The sequence below is a fragment of the Diceros bicornis genome, chromosome 19, assembly GCF_020826845.1.
Source record: "Diceros bicornis minor isolate mBicDic1 chromosome 19, mDicBic1.mat.cur, whole genome shotgun sequence".
NCBI classification, from domain to species: Eukaryota; Metazoa; Chordata; class Mammalia; order Perissodactyla; family Rhinocerotidae; genus Diceros; species Diceros bicornis.
Window position 1 is genome coordinate 15,204,607 of NC_080758.1, and position 20,986 is coordinate 15,225,592.

Here is a 20,986-nt window from a genome sequence, read left to right on the forward strand (position 1 = left end):
ATGGGTGAGGACAAAGCCACACAGAGCCGTGGCCAGGTTCTAATTACCAGCCCCCGCCCACCACCACCCCGGCAAGAATAGAAAGACCTTCTCAGAGATTTCAAGATATCCGCTAAAAATTCTCAACTGGGCTAGAGATGTCCATTTTCCTGAGAAGGAATGAAACTAACCTCTGCTGAGCGCCTTCTAAGTGCCAGATGCTGGGGTCAGGGCGATGAACTAGATCTGGTGTCTGCCTTCATGGGGCTTCTGTTCCAACAGGGAAGCCGGAAACAAATAGACAACTACTCCCAGGTGGTGAGAGGGGAGATGGAGGGTCTGTGGGAGCAGAGCAGGTCAGGCAATATACATCCCCAGTCTATAGAGTAGGCAACTGAGGCTCAGAGAGACTCGAGAACTTTCCCAAGGTCAGATAGCGTGTAAATGGTGGAACGAAGACTTGAACCCATATCTGTCTGACTCCAAAGTCCCTCCTTTTTGCACGACCTCTTATCCGACTTTGTGGGCCCTCAGTGAGGGTCTAATAAATGAGTGAGTGAATGAATGAATTTGCAGAGCCAGAACGTTTCAAGAACAACTTTGTGCGCTGATTTGGGAATTTTATCCCAGGCACCCCCAGGAGGGCACCGGCCTCCAGGATGCTTCTCCCAGCCTCAGGAGGTAGAGTGGGGAGTGGAACACAGTAAATAGCAAAAGATGCCGTCACTTCCTCCCACCCGTGCACTGGCCTCTTAGTAAGGGGACTTTGCTCTTCCTCCCACCAAGAGGCGGAGTCCATTTCCCCACCCCTTGAGTCCGGGCCGCTTTGTGACTTGCTTTGGTGAATAGAATGTGGCAGAAGTGATGTCTGCAAATTCCAAGACCAGGTCTTAAGAGACCTTGCAGATTTCACTCTTCCTCCTGGAACACGGCCTGAGACGGCTGTATAAGAAACGCAGTCCAGCCTGCCAGAGGATGAGAGAAGGTCCGGCCCACAGCCAGGATCAACTGCCAGACATGTGCATGAGGCCTGTTGGGCCTTCCAGCCAGCTGACCATCCGGTTAAATGCAGCTGCAAGAGTGCGCCCAGCAGAGGCACGGGCCGGGAGCCTCGGTTCTCTATCAGCCATCTACTGCTTTATAACAAGCTGCCCCTACACGTGGTGGCTTAAAACAGCAACGATTTGTTACAATCCTGTGGGCGGGCTGGGCAGTTCTTTTGCTGGGGTCACTCACATGGTGACTGTCAGCTGGCAGGTCAGCCAGGACAGCTGGCATGGCTGGGCCTCTCCCTCCGTGTGGCCTTTCATCCTGTTCTCAGGGTTCCAAGAGGACAGGCCCCAGCACACAAGGGCGTATCAAGCCTCTGCTTTTGTCGCACTTGCTGATGTCCTACTGGCCAAAGCAAGTCACATGGCCAGGGCCAGAGTCAATGTGGGAGAGGATCACCCGAGTGTGGATCTCAGCAGGTGTGGTTCACTGGGAGCTGTCACCATAGCAACCTATCACTGAGTGGGATCCCGGGGCAGGGTCCAGAGGCAGCATGGCACCTGATCCCACACGCTGCAAGGCTTCATGACCAGTTTCCATTTGAGAAGAGTTTAGTGTCCCCAGTTCCTCTGGAGCTGGAAGTGGCAGGGACAGCAGGAGGCCGGCCACATGAGCGTGACTCCTCATCCACGGGTGGACCTCAGCCAGGCCCCTGCTCCAAGCCCCACTCAGAGCTGTAGTCACTCTTTTTGGTGCACAAGCTCACAGATACACAGTGGCCCCAAATCCTGTCACCAGCCCCAACATTCAGTGAGATCCTAGATGTACAGCGACATTCATGCAGTGAGGGCTCAGCCTGTCAGCTCCCTCCCTGCCTTTCCTCCTGGTTCGCTCAGGAGCCCCTGTCTCTGGCCTGGTGGCCACTCCACTGTCAATCTATCTGTCTGTGGATCTCTCTTACCGTCTCCTCCTGGGTGTATGTTTCTCTCTGGCTTTACCCCTCCCCTCTCTCCTTCTGTCTGTAGGTCTCCCTCCCTCTCTCCCTCTCTGTTTCCCTCGCCTCCCCTTCCGCTTCCTCTCTGTCTCCACGTGCACGTCTCTCTCCCCGCTGACTCTCCCTATGTTTCTGTCTGTCTGTCTCTTTCCCCAGGCCCTCTTTTCTTCTCTCTCTTCTTCCTTCTCTGCCCCCTTCATCCTTCCTCCTCTCCTCTCTCTTCCCCTTCTGCTCTTTCTCGCCTTCCAGCCCCCTGGGTAGAGGACATGACAGGCTCCCCAGCTCTCCGGGGCTGCAGAGACTCAGCTAACAGAGGAGCTGAGGCTTGGGCGCTGCCTCACATCCAGAAGGGGCCCCTCTCACAGTCCCAGTGTGGAGCCGCAGCACCTGGGGAACAGGTCAAGGAGGGCCTGCTGCATGATCGAAACAATTGCCTGATTAGGACTGAGGAGAGCAAGGAGGATATTCTGGGAGCTGAGACAGGACCGCATAAGTGGCATCCCTCTGTCAGAGGCCTGAACCCTCTCCTGTACTTGGTGGGGGGTGGGGCAGGGGATTCAAAGAGGGCTGGGCAGGGACCCTCCATCCTTCAGGCAGTCCAGCAGAGCAGTTCAGAGCATGGACTCTGGCCTCAGAGCGCCTGCTTGAATCCTGGCTGTGTGCTTTTCACGTGTGCGACCTTGGGCAACTACTTAGCCTCTCTGCACCTCTATCTCCTTATCCAAATGGAGATAATCACAGCACCTTCCTCATAGGGATGTTGAGAAGATTAAATGAGGCAGTTCCCTTCAGGTGCTTAGAACAGTACCAGGCACAGAGTAAACGCACATCATCGTTATTGTCATGTGCAGTTCTCATGAGATGAAACTGCACCAGTGGTTCACAGCCGATTTTGCCCCCAGGGGCCACTTGATGATGTCTGGAGACATTTTTGGAACTGGAGTTGAGGGGGAGGGTGCTGCTACCGGCACCCAGTGGGTAGAATTATCGTGCCCAAAATGTCAGTAGTGCCAAGGCTGAGAAATCCTGTTCTGTAGGGAGGTGTTGTCGTTGACCCATTTTACAGATAAGGAAATGCGGTTCAGAGAGGAAGGGATTTGCTCAAGATCACAGGGCCAAAGAATGGCAGATCTGGGATTTATCCCAAGTTCATCTGCTTCCAAAGCTCCCCTGTCCTTGGGAAGGCCAGTACTGGCGGAGGAGGGGTCAGGAAGGGGCCTATTGAGGAGTCTGGAAGGCCACTGATAGCGGGTCTGTGTGACTCTTGATTAGACAGACTACACATTCCACATCCATGTGATCGCACAAAAGCAGGGCCCCCCTCAGGTGCCCCACCCCTGGCTCCCCCAGCTACACGTACAAATACACATACACACACACACACTCCAGCCGCTCCTCCCGTTCCATTGCCTTTATTGGAGTCTGGGGGCTGTTTGGGACATCAGGAGTCGGAGATTGGGTTTTATGGGGCGCATCGTGGGGCTGCTGGTGCATGACTCCACCTGGTGCTCAGGCCCTGGGCACCACCTGTCACCACCTGTGCTCGGCAGGTTGGGGGGAGCGTGTGCTGAATGCCTCATCGACTCCCCCTCCCCACTACATCCCGCTGGCAGGGAGGCAAGATGCCCAGCCTTCCCCTCCACAGACTTCATCTTGCAGTCACCCCCATTCCTGCTGCCCCTCCCCCTCTTCCGTTAGCAGCCTGAAGGATTGTCTGATCAGCCATTAACTGGTGCCTGGACGGAGAATCTAGGGCCAGGCCGGGCCCAGGGGAGCAGGGCCCCCGAGGGTTGGAGGGTGGCTTCATCGTGGTGGGGTGTATGTGAGAATAAGTGTGTGCTAGCAGCTACGAGTGTACGTGTACATCCGTGATCCTGTATGTGTTCTTGTGTATGTAGGACATGAGTGTGTAGGACGTATCTAGTGTGTGAGCGTGACTTCAGAGAGAGTGTACATGAGTGTAGGTGTGAGTCCAGGTCACACTGTTAAACACTCACCACGCCACTGCTCCGGGCCTGCCTCTGGGTTGAGTGCCACCGACAGAGACGAGTCGGGCACAGGCCAGGCCCCCGCATAGAATATCGGAGCTCACCCTCACACGGGGAAACTGAGGCCCCAAAAGTGTGATGGGCTGCCCAGGGGGGTCACAGAGTGGCAAGTTCTAGTCCCTAGGCCTCTTTTTAGTAAACCAAATAGTCCGTTCTGTTGCTTTTGTGTTGCGTGTGTGTGAGTATGCATGTGTATGTGAGGGTGTGTGTCTGAAAGTGTATGTGTGTGAGTCTGTATGAGAGTATATGTGTTTTAAAGTGGGTGTGTGTTAGTATGTCTGTGTATAATGTGTATGAGCGTGTGGGAGAGTGTGTATTTAAAAGTATATGTGTGTATGAATCTGGTAGTTGTGTGTACATGTATGTGTGAGAGAGTATTGCATGTGGTGTATGTGTGTGTGAGTGTGTAGAAGTATTGAGTGTGTGTGTGAATTATCTGTGTGAACGTGTGAGCATATCTATATAAGCGTGTGTGTGTTATCTGTGTGAGTGTGTGAGCATATCTGTATGAGCACGTGTGTGAGTGCGTGTGGTGGCTGCTGAGCCCACACCTGCACTGTCACCATATCCATGTCTTCTGCGCGGCCCTCCTGAACTTGAATGAGCCTGGCCCTGCCCGTGGGGTGGCCTCCACATCAGCTGGCAGCTGGTGGGGGCGCCCCTGGCCTCACCGTCCCTCACCCACAGGCGTGATCCGGACGGCCGTGCCTGACCTCGACCGCGAGAGCCAGGAGCGCTACGAGGTGGTGATCCAGGCCACAGACATGGCGGGCCAGCTGGGCGGCCTCTCCGGCTCCACCACCGTCACCATCGTGGTCACCGACGTCAACGACAACCCGCCCCGTTTCCCACAGAGTGAGTGAGGCTTTCCCAGAGGGAGACAGCCGCGTCTGTCTGTACACCCATCCAAGCCACCCACCGACCCAGCACCCCTTCTATCGGGCTTCCATGCAGGGGAGCCACTGGGGGTGTCCATTCATCCTTCCAAGCCACCCACTGACCCAAAGCTTCCCTTTAGGCTTCCTACCAAAAGAGGGACTCCCATCTGTCTGTCTGTCTATCCGCCCAAGTCACTCGTTTACCCCCAGCCCCCCTCCTATCAAGCTTCTTGCAGAGGAAGACCCCAAAGTTGTCTGACTTTTGGTACATCCGAGTAACGTGGTTATCTTCACACTCCTCACCTTGCTTCCTGCCGGGGGTGCGCCCCCATCCGCCCACCCACCTCAACCCCTCACTGGCCCATGCACACACCCCTATGCTACTTATTGCACATGATCTGCCACTGAGCCAAGCTTGCAAAGGGGTGGGGCACAGGGATATAGACAGAGGCTGTAGCCACACCCAGGCCGAGAATTGTGCGTGGAGAAGCTGAGGTCTGGGGTCACAGCTCCTTCCCTCCCCCGGTGAGCCTGGAGGGCAGGATCCTGTGCTTCTGAATTAGGAGGGCTTTCCACTCTCTGCCTCTCCTGGCACCACAGGGGATGGGGGGGTTCTCTGTCCCAGTCCCCCACCTTCCCATCAGCCCAGCCAGCCCCTCTGTCCCAGACTTAGGCCGAGAGCCGCGAGAGCCGCGCCAAGGGAGCCGCCGAAGCTGGCAGAGACTAAATGCCGCGGGGAGCTGGGCTGATTCCTATCGGGCGAGTCATTACTCGAGGTCTGCTGCTCTCACATTAGGCCCCGCCACAGGGGACTGACCCCCGCGAGATAAGGGAATCCAATCCCTTAGCTGAGAGCACAGCATCACTGCGGCCCCGCGCCTCAGCCCAGACACAGAGTGGGATGGGCAGAGCCACCAGACAGCTCCACGTCGCCAGGGAGCCTGGCACAGAAGCCCCCTGCCCACTCCCCCAGCCCAACCCCAGCCACTGATGGGGAAGCTTTGAAGCACCATGTAGAGGGCTGGGGCCACCCAGTCTTCTACCTAATTGTGCCAGACTCTGTACCAGTTCTGAGCTGGAAGGGGTGGGGCCAGAGCCCCAGGAAGACTCTTGTTCATTCATTCATTTATTCATTCTTTATTTCTAACATTTCTTTATTGTGAAATATAGCACAGAAACAGAAAGGCGTAAAATATAAATATCCAGTTCAATGAATAATTATAAAGCAGACACTCGTGTAACCACCAACCCAGACCCCAGAAGCCCCCACAGGCCCTTTCCCGATCATAACTTGCCCCCTAGCCCTTCCTCCAGAGTCAACCACCATCTGCTTCTGTGATCATCACCACCTGCTTTCCTTGAGGGTTGATTCACCTATGCATGCATCGCCTAACATTATAGTTTAATTTCACCTGTTTTTTTAACCTCATATAAATGGAATCATATAACCTAAATTATTTGTGTCTGGCTTTTTTGTCTCTCAAAATTATGTTTATGAAATCATATGTTGTTGCTTGTAGCTATAATTTATTCATTTTCATTGTTGTATAGTAGTCCATCGTTTATCTATTCTACCGTTGATGGACATTTGTGCTGTTTCTGGTTTGAGACTATTGTGGAGGATTCTGCTTTGAACCTTGTTTTGTGTCTCCTGATGCCGTTTTGCACGCATTTCTCTAGTGTATACACAGAGACGTAGGATAGCTGGCTCATGGGATATACTCATCTTCAATTTTACTAAATAAAGCCAAACTGTTTTCCCCGTGAAGAAATACACACGTCTGTTGTACCATATCCTCGCCCACACTTGGTATTGTCAGACTCTTTAATTTGTGTTAATCTGAGTGTATACCAGTAACTCATGCGGCTTTTCGTCCATTCACTCACTAGTCACACACACATTTCATTTCTGCAACAGTCTGGTGTTCTGCCAGGCCCTGAGAATGCCTGATGAATAAGAGATGTGGTCCTCGCCTTCCAGGAGCTCCTCACACCCGAGAAAAAGAGAATAAAGAGAAAATGATAGGGAAATGCAGTAATCCTTAAAATGGGATAAGCTTGGAGGCCCTGGGCACACAGGAGCAGAGCCTGGAGGTCTGGGAAGGCTTCCTGGAGGAGGTCACATTCAGTGAGACTAAAGGAAGAGTGGGAATTGGGGCAGTGAAGGCAGAGAGGAGAATAAAGAGAGGGAATGCCTGGAGGTGAGCCAGAGCAAGGCATATTTAAGGAATTACAAGAGCTTCAGCCAGGCTGAAGCTAGAGTTGGGACAGGAGCAGGGGCATGAGGCTGCAGAAGTCAGCAAGGGCCAGGCAGCAGTGTCTTGTGGGGCAGGCCAACAGGCTTGTCCAACTCCATCCCGAGAGCCGTTGGGGTGGAAGGGATTAAAGCAGGAAGTGGCATGGTCAGCTTGTGTTTTAGAAAGAGCCTCCTTGGCTGCCATGTGAGAATGAATCAGAGGCAGCCACTCCACGCAAGGGGTATCCAGACCTGTGGGGGCCCCAAGAGACACATCCCTGTCTCAACAGCTCCTGCTTCACCTGCACTGGCCCATCCTTTAGCCAATCACCCTCACCTGGACCTCGACTCTGGGAGGAGAGCAGGGTACCGTTTGCGTCCCATCTCACCTCATTCCTTCTGCTTCTCCCCTCTAGCCAAATGCCATTCTTCAAACATGCCAGGCATTGCACCCACCTCAGGGCCTTTGCACCTGCTGTTCCCTCTGCCTGGAATGCTCTTTCCCAAATATCTGCATGGCTCACTCCCTCACCTCCCCCAGACTTTTGCAAAACTGTCATCTTCTCAGCGAGGCCTTTATTGATCACCCTCTTTAAAGCTCCACACACACCCTCATCGGCACTCCCCCCAGCCCTCTGCTCCTGCTTTGTTTTCGCCAAAATACCCAGCACCATTTAACATACTGCATGTTTTACTGAGTCTTTCCCTTCCCATTAAGAGGAAAGCACTGGGAGAGCTAGGATTTGGGTCTGTTTTGCTTGTTGCTGTGACTCCAGTGCCTACAGCTGCATCTGGGACATCATAGGTGCTCAATAAATATGTGGAAATGAGGGATCAATGTCATTAACAGCAACAGAAAAATTAGCATGAAGCCCCACCATTTAATACATTTGTTCCATTTATTGAGTAGCTACCATGCCCTAGGCATCTGACATGCTTTATCATCCGAGTTTATTGTGATGATAACAGTGCTGTTAGGAAGGCACTATTGTTATTCCCATTCCACAGATGAAGACACCAAGGCTCAGGATTACACAGCCAGGACCGACTCCAGAGCCTTAGCCCTGATCACTGTGCTCCTCTGTCCCCCTTACTGGACAGATGGGGAAACTGAGGCCCAAAGAATTGCAGGCACTTTCCCAATCAATCCGCGAATAAACCAGGGTCAGAATTAGGTCCCTCCTTTTTGCACTGCCTCCCACATTTCTGCAGAGAACACGCCCCTCCCAGTGCCCATCCTGGCCAAGCCGGGAGCCCCTTGGAGACACTGCCCTCCCTGGAGCCCCTCTGGGCGCCCCCTTCTCTCTCCTAGAGCTGGGGGAAGCTGGGGCAGGGGCTGCCCCCTTCCCTGCTCACAGCCGTATCCCCTGCAGAGATGTACCAGTTCAGCATTCAGGAGTCGGCCCCCATCGGCACGGCCGTGGGACGAGTGAAAGCCGAGGACTCGGACGTGGGCGAGAACACGGACATGACTTACCACCTCAAAGAGGAGAGCGGCAGCGGCGGCCACGTGTTCAAGGTCACCACAGACGGCGACACTCAGGAGGCCATCATCGTAGTGCAGAAGGTGCGGCTGCCCCAGGAGGGCCGGGGGAGGCAGGGCCCAGGGCGGCGGGGGTCAGGGAGGCCTTGGAGCCGCCAAATACCCTCACCCCACTCCACTCCGGGGATTAGGTCTCCCAGAGACCCAGGACCAACCTGGGAAAACGCTGATGTATCATTCCCATTTTACAAATGAGAAGATGAGGCACAGAGAGGTTAAGTGACTCGTCCAAGGGAAGGGGGACAGAGGTCAAATCAAGAAGCAAAAATTCACCTTCCACGACTTGGTCATGGCCTTGGCAACTCAGGGCTGCACAGGCCTTTGAGACTTCCCCTCCAACCCTGCTCTCCCACTGGAGGTCCAAATCCCCTGCACTGGCTCGCAAATGGTTGTAGGCTTTTGTATACCTCCAGGGATGGGACGCTCACTCCCCACCATTGTCCAGATCTTCCTCCTTCCATTCAGCCAGAATCCTTCTCCCTATATCTGCTCCTATCAGCCTGGGCTCTGCCTTCTGGGACCCACGGAAACAGCTGCCCCTGACAGCCCTTCATTTCCCCCAATAAGTACATTATGACCCACTCTCTGCCTGGCCTTAGGGTTTGAGGATGAGAAAACTCCCAGTTTCTTCAGCTCCTTCCCAGAGGATCATAACATAATAGCTAATACTTCTAACAAAATGTCTACGAGCACCAGGTGCCCTCCCACAATTTCCATGTGTTAACTCATGCAATCCCTACAACAACCTCTGAGGTACCATCATTGCCCATTTTATAGATGAGAAACCGAGGCCTCAAGAAGTTCAGTAATTTGCCCAAGGTCAGAGCAGAGTAGGGATATGGGCCCCCAGTCTGGCTCCAGAACCCACCCTTTCAAGAATTATGTGGTTTTCAGTCTTCTGATCTCCATTTGTCCTCCCTTTAAGGTGAGCCCATTTCACAGATGGGGAGTTGGAGGCCCAGAGAGGCCCAGCATCACAGAGCAGCAGAATCAGGCCCCAAGCCCAGCCTTGGGACTCCAGCCCGGCATTTGTTCTCACCCCTAGAGCTGCCCCCCCCCCCCGCCCCGCATTGATGACCTGGCTCCAGAGCCCATGGCTCACTCCCAGGCCAGGCCACCGCCTGCCTCCCTGCCTCCTGATTTCCCAGGCAACAGGACAGAGGAAGGAGGTGGCGGTCTTTGCTGCTGGGGAAGGTGGGGTGGGAGGTCCTGAGAGGAAGGGAGGGTCCCTACACAGGGGCCGGGTCTCTAGGAAGTCACCCTTGGGCTCAGATAGCTCTCCCAGCACGCAGGTGAGGTGCCTGCAGCCCCACCATGGCAATTTCTCTTGGCTACAAGGCACTGTCCTCAGAAGGCTGGAGTCAACACACAGCCAAGGCGCTCATTCATCAGAGGGTCACCCATTAGCACCCCCTGAGGAGAAGCCAGGCTCAGCATATGGGCTTAGCCGGCTCTCTGAGGAAAGCTCTAAGGCAGCCTGGCTTACCAGGCTCAACGTCTCCTTTAAACCGCCCGACAGAGGCCCAGAGAGGCTAATAGGTGGCCCACAGACACACAGCTAGTCAGCCGCAGATCAGTGTCCTTTCCTCTCTCGGGTTAAGGGCCGGGACTTGGGAGCCACAGGCCTGGGTTTGAATCCTGCCTCGGCCAGTGACTGGCCGCTAAGCGACCTTAGGCAACTTACAGAGCCTTCTGGGCCTCAGTTTCCTCATGTGCAAAACGAGATAATAATAATACAAGCCTGCTAGGGGTGTTGTAAAACTAGATGAGTTGATATATTGGAAGCGCGGCACATAGCAAGTGCTTCGTGCATTAATAAATTAATGAAATGCCCCAGCATACCGTGCCGGGAGGCCGCAAGTCGGCTCAGCCCTGACTGGCTGTGTGTCCCTGGGCAAGACTGTCCCTGCAGGGCCTCAGTCTCCCCACCTGTAAGCCGAGCGTCGGTCTGGGTCTCGGACGGCCACTCCCCCGGGGCAGCCCCGCCCGCTCTGGGCCCACCTCCCGGTCATTGAAGAGCGGATCCCAACCCGCTCTCGGCCTTCTGCTCCCCCCAGCGCCTGGACTTCGAGTCCCAGCCCGTGCACACCGTGGTCCTGGAGGCGCTCAACAAGTTCGTGGACCCCCGCTTCGCCGACCTGGGCACGTTCCGCGACCAGGCGATCGTGCGCGTGGCCGTGACCGACGTGGACGAGCCCCCCGAGTTCCGGCCGCCCTCCGGCCTCCTGGAGGTGCAGGAGGACGCGCAGGTGGGCTCCCTGGTCGGCGTGGTGACGGCGCGGGACCCCGACGCCGCCAACCGGCCCGTCCGGTGAGACCCCCGCCCGGGGCCGACGCCTGCTGCCTGCTACCCCGCCGCCACCCGCGGACAGACTGCGGGCAGAGGGGGCGGGGCGGGGGAGGAGGCGCGGTGGGGGAGGGGAGAGAGATGGACACAGGCCGGGAGCCAGAGGCAAAGGAAACGTGAGAACAGTCACAGAGAGGCAGGGGACTCAGGACGAGGAGGGAGAACCAGGTGTGACAGCCACGGCAGAGGGACCCGGGCTCAGTCTGCGTGCTCCTCTCTGTCCACACTCGCTGCCTCGTGCTCCCAGCCAGTCCATCCCTTCGCGATGGCTCCCCAGTTCCACTCTCTCGCGCCACCCCTCCCTCTCAACAGCTCCCCTTGGATCTCCACTAGACGCCTCACACTCATCCTGTTCAGAACTGAGAAAAAAGACAACTCCATCCTTCCAGTTGTTCAGGTCAAAAATGTTGGACCTGTCTTTCTCTGGGCTCCTGTCTTTCCCTCACACCTCCCTCCAGTCATCCATCAGCAAATCCCCGTCATCCCACTTGGACACGGTCTCCAGAATCTGACCGCTTCTCACCACGGCCTGCTACTCCCGGTCCCGGCCACCACTTTCTCCTGCCTGGATTACTGCGGTTGCCTGTGTGCTGGCCTCCCTGCCTCTGTCCTCTCCCCTCTTTAATCTAGAACCAGCACAGGAGCCGGGCCGATCCTGCCCCAGTGTACATCAGAGCATGGCGCTCCTCTGCTCCAAGCCCTCCCAGGGCCCCTCTCTGGCTCCCAGTAAAAGACCAAGTCCCCCCCAGGGACCCCCAGACGCTGCGTGTTCTGGCCTCGCTATAATCTCTCAGACTCACCTCCCACTAGGTCTCTCTGCTCAGCCACCACCTCCTCACAGCTCCGCTCACGCACCAAGCTCACCACCACCTCAGGGCCTTTGCAAGTGCTGATCCCTCTGCCTAGAACGTTCTCCCTAATAGCCCCATGGTTTGTTGTCTCACTTCCTCCAGGTCTTTGCCCAAGAGTCGCCTTCTCCTGAGGCCTGCCCCATCACTCTTTCTAAAATTTCATCCCCACCCCCAGCCCCAGCCCTGACACTGCACACCCCTTGCCTCATTTTCCTCTGTCCTCACTAGCCTTCGTCACGAGCTAACATGCTGCCTATTTTTCTGATGACTTTGTTTGTCTCTCCCACTAAAAGCTAAGCTCCGTGAGGGCAGGGATTCATGTCTCTATGTTCACCTCTGTATCCTCAGGGCCCAGCCCGATGCCCAGCGCTCAGGGGACACTCACTGACTGCGTGGTGAATGAACGAAACGTGGAAATAGAGGGAGACTGAGAAAAGAGACAGAGAGAGACTCATGGGGATGTAGAGAGACCAAGAATGAGAGGAAGAGATCAGAGAGAGAAGAGAACTGGGCGAAACAGGACAGGAGTCACTAACAGAGACAGGCAATGTGGAAACAGAGGAAGGAGACTTGGAGAGAAAGCCAGAAAAGGAAAGAAATAGAGACACAGGGAGAGAGAGGCAGAGCAGGGATGGAGGCAGGTGGGTGGAAGGGCACTGTCAGTGTAATGGGAGGGTTTGGGGGCTGCAGGGGTTGGGGAGTCCCTGACTGTGGCCCAGGTTGGAAGGTCAGGTAGAAGAGAAGGGAGGAAAGATTGTAGCAGAAACTGATCCAGAGGAGGAGGTCAGAGTAGGAGGAATGAGCTTGGTTGGACGCATGGGAAGGAGATTTGGGAGTGCCCTGCTTTCTCTCTAAAACCTCTGTACATAGTCGATGAGTGATCCCGGAGTCAACCACATACCTAGCTTTGTGCTGAGCATTGGAGAGAGGGGGAAGGGAAGTTAATTTGAGGATGTCTGTAATACACAATTCCAGATGGGTGACATTGCCATCATCATCTGTGTGAATGGCTCAGAGCTGTACAGTGCACAGCCTGTGCAACCTTATATGGCAGCCCTAAGTGAAGAGACAAAGATGCCATCCTGCTTAACTGCCCATGGGCTCCTAGACTGGGAGGTATCCTCAGGGGTCTGGAAAGACTTCCTAGAAGGGGCAGGAATTGAACTGAGCTGGGTACCTGGGCCTGGTCAGGTATAAATATGAGGTGAAGGGCATTCTGGGTGGAGGAACAGCTTATGCAAACGTATGGAGGCAAAGGAGTAGTGGGTGTGCCTGGAGGAGAGCAGACTGTGACAGCCACAGTGGACGGAGGGAGATGAGGCAGCAAACGTGACGTCTGATGGGCCTCGAGGGCAGGCTGAGGAGCTCAGACCCTCCAGAGGTCCAGAGGGCCTGGGCTGCCTCCTCCCTTCTCACTGCCAAACCCGTCCTGCCGCTGCCTCTGAACTCCTCCACCGCCCTTCCACCCAGGCTGTCGGGACAGTCTGTAAACATCCGCTCAGCCTCTGGCTCCGCCCCAGACCTCTCCCAGGAGGGCATTATCACCCAGGTTTGTTGGGAAACTGAGGCCCGGAGAGGGGCAGAGGCATCCCGGGCTCTCACAGGCAGTGAGACCGGGGAGTAGGAGCAGGGTCCTTGCCCCCTGCCCTGGGTCGTTGCTCCTGTCTGCCTGCCCCCTCCTCTCCAGTGCCGCTCCGCACACCCCCCAGGCTTCTCCCTCCTCCCTCCCTCGGCTTCCCTTCTCCGCTGCTTTTATCTGCCTGAAAGGCCAACTTTGAAACCCGCTTCTCGCTGCTTTCATGTCTCTTTGCCGGCCCCTTCCCTGGGGCTCCTCAGACGTGGAGGCGGTGAGGAGCTTGAGACAGGTGCAATTTACCACCACAAACATTTACCCAGCCCCTCCTCCGTGTCCGGCCCTGAGCCAGGCCTGGGGACACCGAGATGACTCAGCCAGGGACAGCTGGGGAGGGGCACCCAGTGTGCAGGGGACAGCTGTGGAAATGGGAGGCCAGTGGGAGGCTGTCGAGGCAGAGAAGGGTCCTCACAGGCCACATGTGCTGCCCGGCTTCTGTCCTAGCTCCTGAGTTCTGAGGGTCGTGGACTCAGTCAGCAACTGTGCATTGAGTCATGCCTGGCACTGTTCCAGGCAATGGGGAGCAACAAGATTGACACAACTCAACAAACGGTTAAATGGGATCATTGTTGGTAAGAGCTTTGAAGAAAATAAACAGGGTAGTTAGATACATAGGGTTGGGGCCTCAGGGGGCTACTTTGGACTGAGTGGTCAAGGAGTTGACAAATGAGCTGAGACCAGAATGATAAAGAGAGAGCCAACATGCAAAGATGTAGAGAAGAGCATTTCAGGAAGAAGGAACAGCAAGTGCAAAGGTCCTGAGGCAGGAACAAGCTTAGTGTGTTCTGGAAATGAAGAAATGAAGTGGTACCCTGGGAGATTTTGCCCTGCACTGTAGGCACCTGGGAAATACAGAAATGCAGATACAGAGTGCTTTTTCTGAGTCCCTGAACTGGGGAGAGCGGAAAGTGCCTCATATTGTTGCATTTGCCCCTCAGGAGGTATTGTACTCATTTTACAGGCGAAGAAACTGAGGAGCAGAGAGAAGTGACTTGTCCAATGTCACTCAGCTTAGAAGGGGAAGGAATGATTTAACCCATGTTAAATCCTGGAGTCTAGGCTCCTGCCATTTTGCCCCTGCTTCATACTGCCTTTGTGGTTGGGTGCCCTCCCCTGCGCGTAAGGCAAAGGGATGAGTCCAACGCAGGCGGAAGGGAAGGCTGAGCCCCCGTGTGAACACATCTAGTGACAGATCCGAGTCTGAGTGGGCTTGGGCCAAGGCAGAGCCTTGAAGACTAAAGAGCTCCAAGGAGAGGCAAGGACTCTGAGCACCAAGGAGAGGAGTGAGCACAGGCTTTCCTCAGTGGCCCCTGAGCAAGGGCGAAGAGGATGGGGTTGCAATGGGGAGAGGGCACTCCAGGATGGAGTCAGGGTGAGGGCCGGGGGACAGGACAGGATTATGGAGCCAGGAGCTTAAGTTCAGGAGCAGGGAAATCAACTGGATGTGCTCACGTGGGGGGTTGGGGCAGGGGGAGATGAGGACAGAGGGGCACTTGGGGACAAGCAGTGGAGGACCGTGAATGTCAGGTGAAGGACGGGACTTGATCCTTAGGCAGGGGGAAGCCTTGGAAGCTGTAGATGGAGAGAGGAGAGTGCTCAGACGGGCCCGTCTCTGCATTAAGCAGCCTTGCAGACAGACTGGCTGTGTGTGAGCCCAGCCATAGTCCCACCAGCCCCAGCCCCCGCCTGAGTCAACTTTGAACATCAAAAGCAGGAAAGCCCACACTGGACAGGGGGGCAAACACGTCTTTCCTCCTCGCCCTCCACAGTGGGGTGCAGCAGAAAGTACGTGGGCTTTGGAATCAGAGGAGACCTGGGTTTGAATCCCAGCTCAGTGGTAGAATTGTGGGAAAATCATGGCACCCACTCCAAGCCTGTTTTCCCATCTCTAAAATGGGCATCATGATAGCAGTACCTGCCTCATTCATTTATTCAAAAAATAGGTGTTAAATGTCTGCTGCATTCCAGGTTGTGCTCGGTGCGCCCAGGGTGGCAGGAAGGATTATTTAGCACATAGTGGGCCCTCAGGAAATGGACATCACCATTTTTCTTGGTGGTCTGGACATCCGTTTCTCCCGTTCATTCTGCAACCAATACTAACCACATACAATTTTCCAGGCATCCTGTGTGGCTTTGAGGGTGTGCCTTAAAGGGGAAGGGGAGGGGGACCAAGTCACAGACGGGGTGGGGTGAGCGGAGAGGAATCCCTTGATTTGGAGGGGCAGCCCTTTTGTATCTGAAGAGATTCCCCTACTAGTAGCTCGGGTGGGGTCTGCATCATGCAGCCTGCTGCTTGTGTATATCTATGAGCCCACCCACAGGAGCACGGGAAGCCGGTACACACAAGAGCCTGCAGCCTCTCATGTTTATTATGTCTGTGTGAGCTCTGTATGTACGTATTTATGTGGAGGAAAACTACATGCGCACCCAAGCCAGGAGGAAGTACCCTCCCCACTTCCCCCACCGTGACCTTGACAACAGCAGCGTTTTGTGCTATTCATAGCGTGTGGGAGTGCTGGCAGGTGTACCTGGCTGGTTCTTAGGAGGGTGCTCTTAGACCTGGGGCTCTGGACAGGTGTGGCCTGGAACTTGGCTCTGCCACTAACCAGCCCTTCTGATCCTGGGCAAGGCACCTGGCTTCTCTGAGCCTCAGTTTCCTCATCTGTAAAATGGGGCTATGACAGTACCTGGGAGGATTTGAGGAGCTCATGCATGTAAAGCCCTTAGACAGGCCTGGCACAAAGTCTTGCTCAGCAAATAAAAATAACAGCTAATCCAGACATCATGTGGCAGGTGCCCAGCACTGTTACAAGTGTTTTGTTGGTAGAGGCTTGTCTAATCTCACAACCACCCTCTGAGGTAGGTATTATTATTATTATTATCATTGTTATTATCTCCATTTTTAAGAGGAGGAAACTGAAGAACAGAGAGATTAAGTGACTTGCCCAAGGTCACACAGCTAGGTTTCAAACCTAGGCAGATCCACCCTCCTGACTACCATTCCCAGGCCTCCCTTGCATGCATGCATGCACACATGCACGTACACACACTAGCTGACACGAACCCACATTCTCACACTGCATTCTTCCACCCACGCCTGCTCCTGTTCCCTTCCTGCCCTCCAGGTCCTGGCTGACCGAATGAGAAGCAGGACGAGGAGATCTGAGCAGAACCTTCTAGACCCACAGCTGCCTCCTGTCCTTCTCAGACCACTGGCAATGCTCTGGCATCCATCCGTGGTGCCTCCCACCCCCAGGCATGCAGACCACCCGCTGGGTTAGAGGGACTCCTGTGTACCTCTCACCAGACATTTCTGAGCAATAATTAGAATAACAGCAGTTCTCACTCATGGCGTAATTTTCCTGGAACTCAGCTGGCTGGTACCTTATCCCCCAGCTAGGCATTTAATCCTCCCAACAACTTGCAAGGTAGGATTAGCATCTCCTTTTTGCTGAAAATTAAGGCTCAAAGATGGAAGCGACGTGCCCGGGGTCATTGTGGACCTGGATGCAGAGCCAGGGCTGAGCTGCCTCTTAGTTTTTCTCTTCCAGCTGCGATGCAGAATCTCACACACACGTACACAGACACACACACACACACACACACACCACCCACATATTCAAGTCACACGCACACACTTTCCACCCACAACACAGACCAGACACACAACTCATGCACCTACACATGAGGTGCACCAGCTCCCCCCACCCCCATCCCCCGCCTTAGCCAGGCCACGCTCTTTGCCACACGCGGAGCCCCTCCCTCCCACTCGCTCGCTGGCTCCTCGAGCTGGAACAAAACCACCTGGGCTCAGCCAGCCTCACCAACCCGCAGCCCCAAGTCTTTAGCTGGCTAATGGCGGGTCCCCGCAGTCCCCACCCCATGGCCTTGGGAACAGCTGCCTCCACTTAGATTCCAGCCTCCCTCCCTTCCACTCTAGGAGGGAACAAAAGAGGAAAACTGGGAGGAGGTGGACGAGGAGGAGGCAGAAGAGAGGAGAGAGGTCTGAGCAGAGAGGGGAGGAGAAGCCAGAAGAAGGCAGTCAGCATCCTCCCACGAGCCCCGCCTCGTGCCCAACCCCGGCCCAGCGATCAGGAGCCCCAGGCTGTGCCTGGCCCCCGGCCCTCTCCTGGACCCTGTTCTCCCACCTGTGAAGTCAGGAGGCGGTCTCCACGGTGCCTTCCACCTGAGCCGACACTCAGAGTCTGGTTCACCTCCTTTGGACCCAAATATCTGACACGGCCAGGCTGGGGCAAAGGCAACCATTTGGATGGTTCAACAAGCTAGAAAGAACTCTGGGTATACAGTCCCAAATTCGGGTACAAATTCCAGTTCTGTGACAGTCCCTGGGCAACCTTGGGCAGGATCATCACTAGCCCATATGGCAGCTTTGTGTAAATAAGAAAAAGGCCCTTCTTTGAGAAGATACTCCCTGGGGCTAGGACACATGGCTTGGCAAGCAAAACAGTGGCTGGACTTCACTCCCACCTGCCCTCTTCAGTCTGGCACCCTTGTGCAGCACACAACCGGCACAACCATACTTGGCAGCCTTAAGCTTGGCAAGTTTCCTCTCTGAGCCTCAGTGTCTTCATCTGCAAAATGGGGGAGATCACATCGGCTTCACAGGATGCCAGCAGGGACCTCTTCTGTCTCGTTTGCCCCTTGATTCCCAGGGCCTACCAGAGCAGCACAGAGAAGGCACCCAAGTAGTGTCTAGGTACGAAGGAATGAATGGAGGGATGGCTATAGGAAAGGCAGGCTGCAAACTATGATACTCATGGGAGGAATGATCCTCTTGGGTCTGAACCTCCCCACACACGTTCACCCCAGTCAGAGGGCCCAAGCTGGTCAGAGGCAAGGAGGATGTGGGCTTAGGGACGGGAAGGAGCATTAAATGGGGACTCAGGAGACTGGCTGTGATGCCCACTACACCCACATGCTAGGCCCTTTGCAATTTGCCACAAGACTTTACCTCCACTAGAGCAGTCAATATGAAAAGAATAAGGGCCATCCCCTAGGCCCAGATCTACCTCCTCTAACCCACACCAGCGGGAGGTGAGCGTGAATCACCCCCTTTTCCAGATACGCAAACAGAAGCCCAGGATGTCCAGTGACTTGTCCAAGGTCGCACAGGTAGAATAAGTAGCGGAGGATTCAAACCCAGCTCTGACTGCTCTCTGATGTGCAGTCCCACTAGATGTCATTGTCCCCATTCAACAGATGGGGAAACTGAGGCCCAGAGAAGTTGGGTAATGGAGCCAAGGCCACACTGAAGGGTCATCCCAGGGCTTTGGGCCCCCAGCAGGGGGTGTTTCTGGTGTCCTGGCCTCGCTGGGCCTCCGTTTCCCACTGGGAGGTGGGGAAAGGGCGCCTTTCCTCCTGCCTGCGAGAGGGGCCGGGTGGCTGGGGCTGATCCCCGCCGGGCAAGCTCCTTTGTCCTCGCGGCACAATGAGGCCTTGCTTGGCGTTCGAGGCCTTTGTGGCCGCGCAGCCTGGCGGCGCCCCCGCCCGCGCTATCAGCGCGGGAAGCGGAGGCCGGAGCTGGCGGGGCCTCTCCGGGCCGCCGCCGCCCGAGACATGTGTTGGACACGGGCCTTTCAGGCCCGGAGCCGCCGCACAAAGGCCCGGGAAGAAGGCGGAACAAAGGGCCTTTTCACGCGGCAACTGAAAAGCCGCGGATTAGCTCGCGCGTGCTGCGCAGGCGGGGAGGGGCGGCCGCCGCCCCCAGATCCCTCGGCCCGGCGCCTCCTGGTGCCTGCCTCCCCCTCCTTCCCAGCTCTGAGCGTTTTGCACCGTTCACCATCCCCTGAATAATTCTCACCCGCCCCGCCTTTGCACCTTCTGTGCCCCCTGCCCGGAATGCCAGCCCCCTCCCCTTCTCAAGCCCAAGTCTAGGGTCGCCTCTTATGGAAAGATAATCGAATATCCAGTGAGGGCGAACTCTGTGCCAGGGACTTTGCCCACTTCCAGCCCTCACAACAACGGTAGGGTGCAAATTATTAGCCCCATTTCCCAGCTGCGGAAACTAAGGCTCAGAGAGGTTGAAGGCTACCCGTGGTCACACAGCAGGTGCAAACCCAGACCCCTTCCCCCTCCTCAGTCGGACAGGGTTTCTCTGCTCCTTGTGTCTCCCAGACTGGTGGTCTCTCTTGTGGGATGGGTGGGGCGACATGGGTGCCAGGGCACCTTCAATCAGCCCCACCCTGCCTCCCTTAGGTACGCCATTGACCGAGACTCAGATTTGGACCAGATCTTTGATATCGATGCGGACACGGGCGCCATCGTGACGGGCAAGGGGCTGGACCGCGAGACCGCGGGCTGGCACAACATCACGGTGCTGGCCATGGAGGCAGGTGAGCCGGGGGAGCGGGGCAGATGCGGGAAGGGGCGAGGGCTGAGGGGCGGGGCAAAGAGGAAGAAACTGGGCAAAGATGGCCCGCGGGGTGGTGAGGCAAAAGCTGATGAGCAGGAACAAGGATCTGGGAAGGATCTTAAGCCAAAAGCGCAGGGCCAGTCTTGAGGCTGGCTTTCTTCCCTCAGCATTTATTGAGCACCTACTGTATACTAAGCCCTGTTTTAGAGGCTGGGGATACGGTCCTGAACAAGGCAGAGAAGCTCCTGTCTTGGTGGGGGAGAGCCAGTCAGTCAACAAACTGAGAGAAGGGGTGTACATAATATGTCAGGTGATGTTAAATGCTAATAAGAAACAGAGAAGAAGAGAGCAGGGGACGGGGATTGGGAGGAAGAGGGTGTTCATTTCTCTGCAGGGAAGGCCTCTCTGAGGAGACATTTCAACAGAGACCCCCATAAAGTGAGAGGGAGTCATACCCACGTCTGAGGGAAGAGCATTCGAAGCAGAGAGAACAGCCAGTGCAAAGGCCCTGAGGTGGTAGTTCGCCTAGCATGTTGGAGGAACAGCAAGGAGGCCAGTGTGGTTGGCGAGGGCAGAGTGGTCAGCCATTGTGGGGTCTTTGGACTGTGCTCCAAATGAGGTGGGAGTCCCTGGGGAGGTTTGAGCAGAGCAGGGACGTTGCCTGACAGGACACCTCTGGCTGCTGCGTTGAGAATAGACTGTTTGGGGGCTGAGGGGGAAAGCAGGGGCTCAGCTGGAAGCGAAATGCAATGGTGCCAGCAAGATAAGATGGTGGCCTGGCCCAGGGTAATAAGCCCGGAGTAGGCAAGAAGTGATCGGCTTTGGGAGACAGGCTGACATCAGAGCCGACATGACCAGCTGCTGGGATGACACGGAGGTGAGAGGTGGAGAGGGGTCAAGGATGGCTCCAAGGTGCTCAGCCTGAGTTTCTGGAAGAGTGTGTGTGTGTGTGTGTGTGTGTGTGTGTGTGTGTGTGTGTCACGGGCAGTTTGGTGCAGCTGGGGAGGAGTGTGAGCTGGGAGAGAAAGAGGGGGCCCTGAGACATGGGGTCCACATAAGTAAGGCCGTGGAGGGGAGGAGCTAAGAGCTTGGGGCTTCACGGAGCACTAGGAGA

The 20,986-nt window shown here is 55.6% G+C and overlaps 1 protein-coding gene across 1 annotated transcript in view; it reads left to right on the forward strand.

Annotated features, from left to right (window-relative positions):
* Window positions 1-20,986, forward strand: part of CDH22 (cadherin 22) — a 67,797-nt gene that overhangs the window by 26,821 nt on the left and 19,990 nt on the right. The window contains exons 4-7 of the mRNA XM_058562578.1: window positions 4,699-4,866; window positions 8,499-8,692; window positions 10,726-10,979; window positions 19,716-19,852. Coding sequence (XP_058418561.1) covers window positions 4,699-4,866; window positions 8,499-8,692; window positions 10,726-10,979; window positions 19,716-19,852 — 753 coding nt within the window. The remainder of the gene's footprint in view (window positions 1-4,698; window positions 4,867-8,498; window positions 8,693-10,725; window positions 10,980-19,715; window positions 19,853-20,986) is intronic.